We start from the raw sequence: 12,501 nt of genomic DNA on the forward strand, positions 1-12,501 counted from the left end.
TTATTTTCTTACTCTTACTCGTATTAATATTAGACTAACTTCAGTCAATGGTAAGAACTAAAATATGATGGAGTCATGTTTACAAAGAATTAAAATATATTTAAGCGTTATTTTTTAACTACCTATCTATTTTGATTTAAAAATAACCTTGCATTCAATTCCACATTATTGAATCGCGAATCAGTTAAAAATGTTGGGATTCATCCCAAGTCCCACATCGGTAAAATGAAGGAACATTGGCTAGTTTATAAGTGTCCACCATTCCACATAGTATGAGGCCTTTTGGGAAGGAGCCCAAAAACAAAACCGTGCGGGCTTGGGCCCAAAGCGGACAATATCATACTATGGTGGTGCAAAAGGTGGACAATCGGGCCCTACAAAAAACCCTTTTTACATAATAAATTGGTTCAATTTTTTTCAAAATTATGCTTTGAATTTTTGCACACTCCACTTCAAAACAAAAGCACTATGTGCTGTATTGTCTGTCTACTACCATATTCCCAGCTCTTCACTAATGAGTCAGTTCAGATTCTGAAAATTGAGGGTTCAGTTATTTGCATTGGTATCTTGCTAGAATTAAATCAAACAAAATAAACAATACTTTGATTGTATCAGAATGAGTGGGAGTGGGACTATGAATATGATCCCTTTATTGGGTGGATCTGAAGAACGCTTAGAAAAAGATTATGTGTTGGATTGAATGCCAAGTAGGAACATGTTTGATGAAATGAATGAAGAGGCTGTGTTCTTGTTTACAAGAATGAATGAGTTGGGTTTCATGCCAGATGAATTCTCTCTTAATACGCTCCCGTTTTCACGCACACACTACTTGCATCCACACTCGGGTTACTCTTTATTTCACGCATCTGTCAGTTCTTATTGTTATATATAACAGACAGGGTTGATATAAAAATATGGTTAGGGTTGATATATTCTCCTGTTTCGTAGAGCATATGCAGCAAGCAAACCTAGAAAATGGCCGAGAGTACAATTCATGTAGTGATGCTTCCATGGTCTGCCTTTGGTCACTTAATACCATTTTTCAAACTTTCCATAGCCTTAGCCAAAGCTGGTGTTCGTGTCTCCTTCATATCAACTCCAAAAAACATTCAAAGGCTTCCCACACTCCCTTCAACTTTGGCTCATTTGGTTGATTTGGTGCAACTTTCTTTCCCATCATTGGATAAAGATCTCTTGCCAGAAGGTGCTGAGGCCACACTAGACATTCCATTTGAAAAAATTCAGTACTTGAAGTTGGCATATGACCAAATGCAACATTACGTGAAGCAATTTGTGGCCAATAAGTTACCAGATTGGATAATTTGTGATTTTAGTCTCCACTGGATCCCAGACATTGCCCAAGAGTTTAAGGTAAAGTTAATATACTATTCTGTTTTCTCTGCTTCTTCAATGACAACCCTCGGACCAAGTACAAGGAAAGTTCCCATATCTCCAGACAGTCTAATAGTACCACCTGAGTGCGTGACATTTCCATCATCAGTGGCTTTTCGAAGACACGAGGCAATAGCTTTTTGTGCTGATGCCAACCAAAAAAATGCTTCAGGGATAAGTGACTTGGAAAGGCTTGCCAAGGTATTCATTTCCTCTGAAGCTGCATTATTTCGCAGCTGCTATGAGATTGAAGGAGAATATCTGAATGCATTCCAAAAACTAGTTGGGAAGCCTGTGATTCCCATAGGTTTATTGCCCATAGAAGGGGCAGAGAGAGAGAGGAATTGATGAGTGTAGTGGTGATATATTTGAGTGGCTTGATAAGCAAGCATCCAAATCAGTTGTATTTGTGGGGTTTGGCAGTGAGTGCAAGCTGAGCAAGGATCAAGTTTTTGAGATAGCTTATGGACTTGAGGAGTCTCAATTGCCATTTTTTTGGTCATTAAGAAAACCAAGTTGGGCAAGCACTGATCAGGATTCTGTACCTGTCGGTTTTAAGGAAAGGATATCTAACAGAGGAATTGTTTGTATGGGATGGATACCACAACAGGAAATATTGGCACATCCATCTATTGGGGGGTCTTTGTTTCACTCTGGCTGGGGCTCAGCCATTGAAGCCTTGCAGTTTGGTCTCAGCCTAGTTGTATTACCCATCATTTTAGATCAACATCTTAATGCAAGGTTTTTGGTGGAAAAGGGTCTAGCCATCGAAGTGAAAAAAAATGAAGATGGGTCATTCACTGGAAATGACATTGCCACATCCCTTAGACAAGCTATGGTATTGGAGGAAAGTAAGAAGCTCGAAATGAATACAAGAGAAGCTGCTTCAATTGTAGGAAACTTGAAGCTACACCAGGATCATTACATAGCTGCATTTGTTCAGTTTCTTAAGGATGGAATCTGGAAACAAACATGAAGTTGTAGAGTTTGCAGAATTTTTTTTGGACTGATAGTCACTAAGTTTTTACTCGTCTTTCGGGTTTATAAAGGGTCATGTTTTTTAGGGATGTGAAGATAGGAGATAGGGTTTCTCTTATCAACTAATCGCCACGACCTAGGCCATGCAAAATATGCCTCTGGTTCTGCTTCTGTTTATTGTCTTGTAAGGCTATAAAGGCAACATTTGTTTTGTTTTAACCAGTTGAACAACCATTTATGCAAACGAATTATTGAATTGGCTAGTAATGGGTGAGCTTTTCTTCTACTATGTTCATTTTACGTGGATCTTAACTCTCTATCACTTGGTCTTAAATGCTTTGATACGTACTAACTACTCGGAAACAATTGCTTAAACACAAGCATCATGGAAGATACATTATTGGCTGATTATTAAGTTTGGGTCACAAGCATGTTTGGCACATCATTAAGTTTCCAAAATATTCAAACATTGCAACGATTTCATACTAAAATGGTGAGCACCTTCCTGATAAGAACAAGTTAACCCAAATATTTTAATTACATATCATATTATACTTCTTTGTGTTTCACATTGACATATATCATAGTTAAACAATGTATAAGCAATTTATTACTTTTCTTTTTTGCTCTGATGGTTAAATTTTTGGCAACCTTTAAATACTCACACTTTTATATTTTTTTATTTGCATTTAATTTTGTATGAGTTTAAATATTAATGAATTATTTTAATTAATTTATATAAAACAATTGTTGCCGATTTAAATTTATTTTAAAATTTTTGAACCAGTTACCTTTTTTAATATATGTTGTCGGTTCACCATAGCAACGAAGTCCGAGTAACAATTTCCCTTTCACCCGCCATCCACTCTTGTCACTCTCACTTGCGTCTGCATCTACCCCTGGGTAGAAAGTAGAAACAAGTTAGGCTGCTTAACAGGTTTGGTCAAGTTTACATAAAAAAAATGCTAAACTCTAAGTTATTTAAAATGTTTATTAAACCGACTTATTTAAATAAATAAAATTATTATTATATCAAATTTGTTATAAAATATTAAAATTATATATTTATTTATATTTTTAAATATTAAATAATATAAAAAGTGGAATTTGAAAGTTTATTGAAAGATAAATTTATATTCAATTTAAAAATATTATTATAAAATACTTTTTTAAATAAATTATCATTATGAATATCTTATTAAACTTTAAAAATATGTTTATATTAGACTTTATTTTTATAATTTAATATATTTATTTTTACTTTTATCTTAATATTAAATTATTACAAAGTATTAACTCTTGAACAAATTTGTTAAGTCAAGTTAGATTTTTATGTAGATTAGGTTACACCTTTAAAAGAGTTCTATTGCTAATTAAACAAGAAAGTCTGATCCAGGCCGTATGATCTGGTTTCACTCTTACCTGCAAACCAAGTCCTCCTCCCCATCAGTACAGATCCAATTTTCATGTTGACAAGATGATGATATTTTTGTGTTCCCAAAATGATCTCAGTTTGGACCTTGGTTCTATTGATTATGGATCTGTTAATTTTTGTTTATTGTTTAAAAGTTACATTGTTATTCTGTTTCCGTCTTCTCTATTACTTTTATTTTTTATGATTTTGGGTTGGTTGGTTGAGGTAAATTTGAAATAAAATTATTTTTTAATTGTAAGGAACCATATCTTATATAAAGAACAAATCTTAAGCTAAAGCAACCGAGAGAGAATTACTATCTCCAATGGCCAAAAAAAATATATATGAAACGGTTGCTTAAACATAAGCAACATGGAAGATACAACCGCTAAAGACGATCTACATTACTTTTCTGTATATATTTTGCTGGAATTGTGGCGGATTCATGCAGAGTTGAGGTTCATATATCATGTTACGGTTAATGCTGTCCGGAAAGTTTGCATGAATGAGCAATCAAGTTGTTGATAAAGAAGCTATTAATGATATCAAACAACAAAGATTTTTCCAAGTTTGTCAACTGTTTAAAACTATTTATCATATTCACACAAAGATATGTTTTAACGGAAAATAATATTAGTGAGATATTAATTTTTTTTAATTTAAGATTAACTTTTTGTTGCTGTTGTTGTCAGGGTATCCTTTGATTGAGAATCAAACACTAATTCCTTGAGTTGCAGAGTATGTAGGTTCATTCACACAAATCTTTCAATAATATAATAAAAAAACTATATATTTTTTTTCACTAAAACACTTGACATAAATGAAAAAATATGCAGATAATCAAATAACATTAAAATATAAGATATACATACACTAGAAAATGTTAAATAAAAATATAAAAATGTATTTATAAACTTTAAAAAATATTCAACAAAAAACATAAGTATTAGAAAATCACAGGGTGGGATGCTAGTTCCTGACATAGCTGAAAGCTCTAATTTATTATTTTTTTAATTTAATATCTAGTTTGTTTTTAACTTGGTTTGTCCAAAGATTATTTGGTACAGGTACTATATATAGCATGGGTGTTCGATGGAAAAAGACAACATTGATAACAAGCGGTGCATGGGGAGAGCCATAGCACTGTACATTTTAGCAGTGAAACACGTGGCCAACCACAATTATAAGAGGTAGAGGTAGATCATATGCATGCAGCAAGAAAAGCTAGAAAATGGCTGAGAATAATATTCGCGTAGTTATGCTTCCATGGTCTGCTTTTGGCCACTTGATACCATTTTTCAAACTTTCCACAGCCTTGGCCAAAGCTGGTGTTCGTGTCTCCTTCATATCAACTCCCAAAAACATTCAAAGGCTTCCCAAACTTCCTTCAACTTTATCTCATTTGGTTGAATTGGTACAACTTCCTTTGCCATCATTAGACAAAGAACTCTTGCCAGAAGGTGCTGAGGCCACAGTAGACATTCCATTTGAACAAATTCAGTACTTAAGTAGGCACATGACCAACTGCAACATGATGTGAAGCAGTTTGTGACAAATCAGTTACCAGATTGGATAATTTGTGATTTTAGTTCCCCACTGGATGAAAGACATTGCTCATGAGTTTCAGGTAAAGCTGTTGTTCTTTAATGTTTTCTCTGCTTCTACAATAACATTCTTTGGAGCACCAACAAGGAAAATTCTCTTTCCACCAGAGTGGGTGAGATTTCCATCCTCAGTGGCTTTTCGAAGGCACGAGCCAATAGCTTTTTGTGCTAATGCCAACCAGGTGAATGCTTCCGGCATAAGCGACTTGGAAAGGCTTGCCGAGGTACTCACTTACTCTGAAATTGTATTATTTCGTAGCTGTTATGAGATTAAAGGAGAATATCTGACTGCATTCCAGAAACTAGTTGGTAAGCATGTGATTCTGTGAGTTAATGACCTATATACTATTAGTGTAAAGTTAGTGTAAAGTTTTTTTTATACTGGTAACTAATTATATCATTTAATAAAGACACGTCAGTTGCTTATTTAATAAAATAATAATAAAATAAATAACTTTAAAAGATATGATTGATTGTTAATATAAAAAATTTTATACTGAGAGTGTAGGGATGATTGAGTTAAGTTTATTGCCTGTAGAAAGGCCAGAGAGAGGGGGGAATTGTTGATGGGTGTAGTGGTACGATATTTGAGTGGCTTGATGAGCAAGCATCAAAATCAGTTGTGTTTGTGGGGTCTGGCATTGACTGCAAGCTGAGAAAGGATCAAGTTTATGAGATAGCTTATGGACTTGAGGAGTCTCAATTGCCATTTTTATGGGCATTAAGAAAACCAAGTTGGGCAAGCACTGACAGGATTCTGTACCTTATGGTTTTCATGGAAGGACATCTAACAGAGGAATTGTTTGTATGGGATGGATACCACAAACAGGAAATATTGGCACATCCATCTATTGGGGGGTCTTTGTTTCCCTCTGGCTGGGGCTCAGCCATTGAAGCCTTGCAGTTTGGTCTCAGCCTAGTTGTATTACCCATCATTGTAGATCAACATTTTAATGCAAGGTTTTTGGTGGAAAAGGATCTAGCCATCGAAGTGAAAAAAAATGAAGATGGGTCATTCACAGGAAATGACATTGCCAGATCCCTTAGACAAGCTATGGTATTGGGGAAGTAAGAAGCTCAGAATTAATACAAGAGAAGCTGCTGCAATTGTAGGAAACTTGAAGCTGCACCAAGATCATTACATAGCTGCATTTGTTCAGTTTCTTAAAGATGGAATCTGGAAATTAACATGAAGTTGAAGGTTCATAAAATTAATCTTGGTTGGACTGATAGTCATTTAGTTTTTACTCGTTTTTTTTTTTTTTTTTTGGGTTTAACCAAAGTCCAATTCAGAAGCAATTTTCGGAAAAAAATTTGAAATTTAGTGAAATAAATTTTGCCTAAATATGCATAAGTTAGGAGTACTTTTAAGGGAAATAAAATTGAAATATGTTCTCTTTCGATATAAGATTTAAATATAAGATTTTGTGATATAAGATTTTGGAAAAGAAAATTAGTTTTGACAAAGTAGCTTATATATTATAAAAGTTTATTTCATATTGCTAATTGGCTTGTAGCGAGTCTAGTGAGCTTTTCTTCTGATACAAAACTCCGAAACAATACCTCTTAAATTTAGAAACATACTGTTAATGTTATTATTATAATACAGTTCTTATAATACAAAACATAGAAACAATACCTCTTCAACTTAGAAACAGTAGCATTAATATTATTATTTAATTAAAATTAAAGTTTAATGTCGATAACACCTTTATAATAAAAAAATATAAGGATAAGAAAGGTGATATTATAAAAAGATATAAGGATAGGAAAGGTGATATCTTGATTAGAGTACCGTGTTTTATGGTGAAAGTTTGTCTACTTAGTGGAATTAGGTGAAGTTTTTTCATATTGGTGGAGTGTTTAGTGGATGTAGTGCAGAACATGTGCCAACACTTTCTAATGGAAAAATTCAATTCAATTAAGATTTGGTTCATCTTATACGTACATGTCACGCACATCTTAGCTTTCTATGTTATATAACAAATAATATTACTATTCCACCAAAAAAAATATCTTATTAATTCAAAATAATCACAAGAATTTATTTTTTTTTGATGAAAAGATTTTTAAAATTTTTTATCTAATTTAATTTTTTATTTAGCATAATTATTTTTAAATTAAATGTTAGTATTTTAAAATAAATTATCAAAAAATAAAAATAAAATTTTTATTTTACTATAAATTATTTATTATAAATTTAAAATATAATTTATATATTTAAATTTATTTATGTATATAATTTTAAATATAATTTATATATTAAAAGTAATATTTATTTATATATATAATTTATTATAAATTTTAATTATACGTAATAAATATGTTTGTGTTGTACATATTAAAATATTAATTAATGTATAAAATTATAACAAGTGATTGTCGAAATTCGTGAAGAAAATGATACGAAAAAATTAATAACTCTAAATTATAAGGGTGAGAAAGGTGATATGGCTTTCAAAATTGATTTGAAAAGGTTTTACGATAATATCGATTTAGGAAATTCTGAAACTTTGCCTACGAATTTGGGTTATTAATTTAATCATACACAAAATTCGTCTAACCTTAACAAAGCCTATATGAATAAGCTGGTACAATTGCTATTGCTTTATCAGCCATTTATTAATTATATTATGAGGAACTAATTTGGAAGGATAATAGAAATAAAGGGATTTTGGTATGATCACTTCATCGAGTCGAGTCCATATGCCCTAATGTTCAATTGTTCATTTGCATGATATCATTGAAACTTGATATAAAAATAAAAAGTGGTCATTGTGATTAAAACTTCAATTAAATGAAAAATATTTCAAAGATAATATTATTGAATGAGATAAAAATTAATTAAATTTATTTATATTTAAGTTCAAAATATAAGACGTACTCCTTTCTTATATTCATGATTAGAGGGAGTAGATAATAACTGAGTCTCTTTATACTACCAGAAAAAGAAAGCTCAAGTGGAATACATGAGTAATGCAATTTATTCAAATTACCTCCGATATAACGAACGATTATCTAATACGGTATTATTTTTAAAGACTTTTTTGTAGTAAGAATATTTTTAAAAATTCTTTCAATTTTATGTTTAATTTGATTTTTATTTATAAATTAAATTTTAATATTTTAAAACAAATTATCAATAAATAAAAAATAATTTTATATTACAATATAAATTATTTATCATAAATATTAAATATAATTTATATATTTAAAATATATACTTATTCAAATTTTAAAATAAATTATATATCAAATTTTAGTATTTATTTATATAAAAATTCTTTTAAATTTTAATTATATATAAGAAATATTTAATTTGTGTATGACATGTAAAATAGTAGTTTGATAACTTGAATATTGTAGTCTGAAACAATGAGTCTCCTAAATAACGAAAATACATTTAATGATCACATGTGTGAATACATAAAAGTTATGCAATTGCAACCATATTGCTTTGGATCACTAAGCATGATAATGGGGCGGGGCGAGTTTTACATTCCTCGCCTTTCTTCTTCAAATTTAAACGATATTCGTCGGGAATAAATTCTGGGTCCTCGTCCTCGTTCCCAGCGGGGTTCAGGTTTTCTCGTCCCGCTCCCATCTCCGCTCCTATTTTTTTTCTTCTTTTTTTCTTTTAAATAAATATGAAGAATCTAAAATAAAATAAAATAAAGTAAAATAATATAAATTTTTGCATATAAATATTTATAATTTTGATTTATATATATATAAATAATTTTTTAATTATATTATTAAACGGGACGAGAAAGGGGGCGGGGGCGGGAGGATATTAACATCCCTGCCCCGCCCCGCCCCGCCCCTGATTTTATTAATCGGAGAAAACTCGAATCCGATAAAACACAGATTTTTTTCATCTAAATCGGGACAGGTTCGGACGGGTACCCATAGAAACGGGTTAGATTCGCATGCCTTTCGATCACAGCTAACAAGTGGTCCACCGTGAAAGCTACAGCACTGTACACTTTAACAATACGTGACCAACCACAATTATTAAAGTTGATAACTTGATATATTCTCTTCTTCAGTAGAGCTAGAACATAGACCTAGAAAATGTCTATGAATGCAATTCATGTAATGATGTTTCCATGGTCTGCCTTTGGCCACTTGATACCATTTTTCCAACTTTCCATAGCCTTGGCCAAAGCTGGTGTTCGTGTCTCCTTCATATCAACTCCCAAAAACATTCAAAGGCTTCCCAAACTTCCTTCAACTTTAGCTCATTTGGTTGAATTGGTACAACTTCCTTTGCCAACATTAGACAAAGAGCTCTTGCCAGAAGGTGCTGAGGCCACAGTAGACATTCCATTTGAACAAATTCAGTACTTGAAGTTAGCATATGACCAACTGCAGCATGCTGTGAAGCAATTTGTGGCCAATGAGTCACCAGATTGGATAATCTGTGATTTCAGTCCCCACTGGATGAAAGACATTGCCCAAGAGTTTCAGGTAAGGCTAGTTTTCTATTCTGTTTTCTCAGCCTCTGCAATGGCAATAATTGGACCGTGTACGAGGAAATTTCCCATATATCCAGAAAGTCTAACAGTACCACCAGAGTGGGTGACATTTCCATCATCAGTGGCTTTTCGAAGACAGGAGGCAATAGCTTTTTGTGCTGGTGTCAACCAGGTAAATGCTTCTGGGGTATGTGACTGGGAAAGGATGGCCACGGTATGCGGTGCCTCTAAAGCTGTATTATTCCGTAGCTGCAACGAGATTGAAGGAGAATATCTGAATTTATTCCAGAAACTTGTTGGGAAGCCTGTGATTCCCATTGGTTTATTGCCTGTAGAAAGGCCAGAAAGAGAAAGAGGAATTGTTGATGGGTGTAGTGATGATATATTTGAGTGGCTTGATAAGCAAGGATCCAAATCAGTTGTATTTGTAGGGTTTGGCAGTGAGTGCAAGCTGAGCAAGGATCAAGTTTTTGAGATAGCTTATGGACTTGAGGAGTCTCAATTGCCATTTTTATGGGCATTAAGAAAACCAAGTTGGGCAAGCACTGATCAGGATTCTGTACCTTATGGTTTTCATGGAAGGACATCTAATAGAGGAATTGTTTGTATGGGATGGATACCACAGCAGGAAATATTGGCACATCCATCTATCGGGGGCTCTTTGTTTCACTCTGGCTGGGGCTCAGCCATTGAAGCCTTACAGTTTGGTCATAGCCTAGTTGTATTACCCTTCATTATAGATCAACCTCTTAATGCAAGGTTTTTGGTGGAAAAGGGATTAGCCATCGAAGTGAAAAGAAATGAAGATGGGTCATTCACAGGAAATGACATTGCCAGATCCCTTAGACAAGCTATGGTATTGGAGGAAAGTAAGAAGCTCAGAATTAATACAAGAGAAGCTGCTGCAGTTGTAGGAAACTTGAAGCTGCACCAGGATCTTTACATAGCTGCATTTGTTCAGTTTCTTAAAGATGAAACTGGAAACTAACATGAAGTTGAAGAGTTCGTAACAGTATTCTGGGTTGGACTGATAGTCATTTAGTTTTTAATATTTCTTGTTTTCACATTCTCTCTGAAACATCCGTCTGCCACTGTCAATTTTAACAATTCGAACAATCATTTATGTGAAAAATATTAGTGAACTGGTTTGTATTGAACAATCATTTAAATAAACTGTTCCTGTTCTTGTTCAACTGGGTAGCTAGAGATGATGTTTCTATGATTCTATTCCTTGTGCGTTCTGATAATTGTCTAACTGATTAAACTAAGGCAGAACAAAAGTTTTAAATTGAGTTGGGATTTAGGAAGAATTCTAAAATCAGGGGTTTAAAGTGGCGAACAACAATGATGTTCGATTTTTACCTCAAATCAGTTAGGGGCTTTTGAATCTAGAGGGATAAAGATCCCATGGGTTGACTACGGGTCTTCTAGAAGATGCTTATAGTAAATGAGGATGAAAGTGGTAAATAAGGGTTTATATGATTTGGAGCAAGGACGTCTGTCCTTGATGTTTTCGAGTTCAACAGAGGATAATTGATTTAAGATGAATTAATTTATAAGTTAAAAAATAGATGCTTGAATTATCATGTTGATTCAAGTTGAAAAAAATTAAATCTGATAAGTGAACCAATTATAATTGGTTTGGTTCATATTGGAAATAAAATAAACCAATTAATCTGGTTTAGATTAATGAGATCAATCTAATTCAGTGAATGTTCCTATTGTAATACCAATATCAAAGCCAAGTTTCACCGTGCTGCGATATGCCTAACTATACTCTATGGAATGAATGATAGACTCTAAAGGAACGATAATAGAAAAAGGTAACAGTAGCATAAATAAGAATGTTAAAATAAATGTGTGGTCACACAAGATACGACAGAATGCAAACTGACTGTATACAAATACAATGAGATATTAATGTAGCACAGAAGAGATTGATAGAAATTCAATTTTATGGTGTTTGGGTAGAGGGGGGATGGAGGGATTTAAAAAAAAAAATCTTGTTTGGTTCAATTTTGGGAAGAGAGGGCAACAAAACTCTTTTTCATCTAATTTTAGTTCCTTCGTGATATTGGAAGATTTGGAGACGAGAGATTTTAAAAACAAATATATAATAGCTAAAATATTCTTATTTATGTTGTTAAATTGTAATTAGAAGGATACAAAAATAAATAAATTTTTAAAATTTTTTTCCTCTCGTTATGAACCAAACAAATAAAGAGTTAATTCTACCCCTCTTCTCAATCAAATAAAATTTCTAATTCTTCTCTTCTTTCCCTTCGCCTTCCCTCCATTAAAATCCTTTCCTCCCTTCCTTTGAACCAATTGGACACTTGAGGTGGTTTGGAGTACATGTGCAAAGGATGCCCATGGAAGCACCAATAAGGAGAATATTATGTAAAAAAGGAGAGAAAAATCAGACATCAAGAAAATTAGTTACTCCCTCTATCCCAAAATGACTACAATTTTAACATTTGAAAAATACCTCAAAATGAATTATGTTCTCACTTTCTATATAACATTAATTATTTTTCATAATTTGTCCCTCCATAAATCATTCAACCACTAAAATTAAAAGTAATGAATTCTCATTAGTCCTTATTAATTTTTATAGGACACATATTTCAAATTA

At 32.7% G+C, this 12,501-nt stretch overlaps 1 protein-coding gene and 2 pseudogenes across 1 annotated transcript; all 3 read left to right on the forward strand.

Annotated features, from left to right (window-relative positions):
- Positions 1 to 975: 975 nt before the first annotated feature.
- Positions 976 to 2,368, forward strand: LOC109802759 (putative UDP-rhamnose:rhamnosyltransferase 1 pseudogene; annotated as a pseudogene).
- A 2,207-nt stretch (positions 2,369 to 4,575) lies between these two features.
- Positions 4,576 to 6,865, forward strand: LOC109802766 (putative UDP-rhamnose:rhamnosyltransferase 1; annotated as a pseudogene).
- Positions 6,866 to 9,293: 2,428 nt separating this feature from the next.
- LOC109805578 (putative UDP-rhamnose:rhamnosyltransferase 1) lies at positions 9,294 to 11,059 on the forward strand. The gene has a single exon (XM_020367760.3). The coding sequence runs from the start codon at positions 9,463 to 9,465 to the stop codon at positions 10,852 to 10,854; it is 1,392 nt and encodes a 463-aa protein (XP_020223349.2). The 5' UTR covers positions 9,294 to 9,462; the 3' UTR covers positions 10,855 to 11,059.
- Positions 11,060 to 12,501: the final 1,442 nt, after the last annotated feature.

Source organism: Cajanus cajan, chromosome 3 (assembly GCF_000230855.2).
Source record: "Cajanus cajan strain Asha chromosome 3, NIPB_CcT2T_4, whole genome shotgun sequence".
In the NCBI taxonomy this organism is placed as follows: Eukaryota; Viridiplantae; Streptophyta; class Magnoliopsida; order Fabales; family Fabaceae; genus Cajanus; species Cajanus cajan.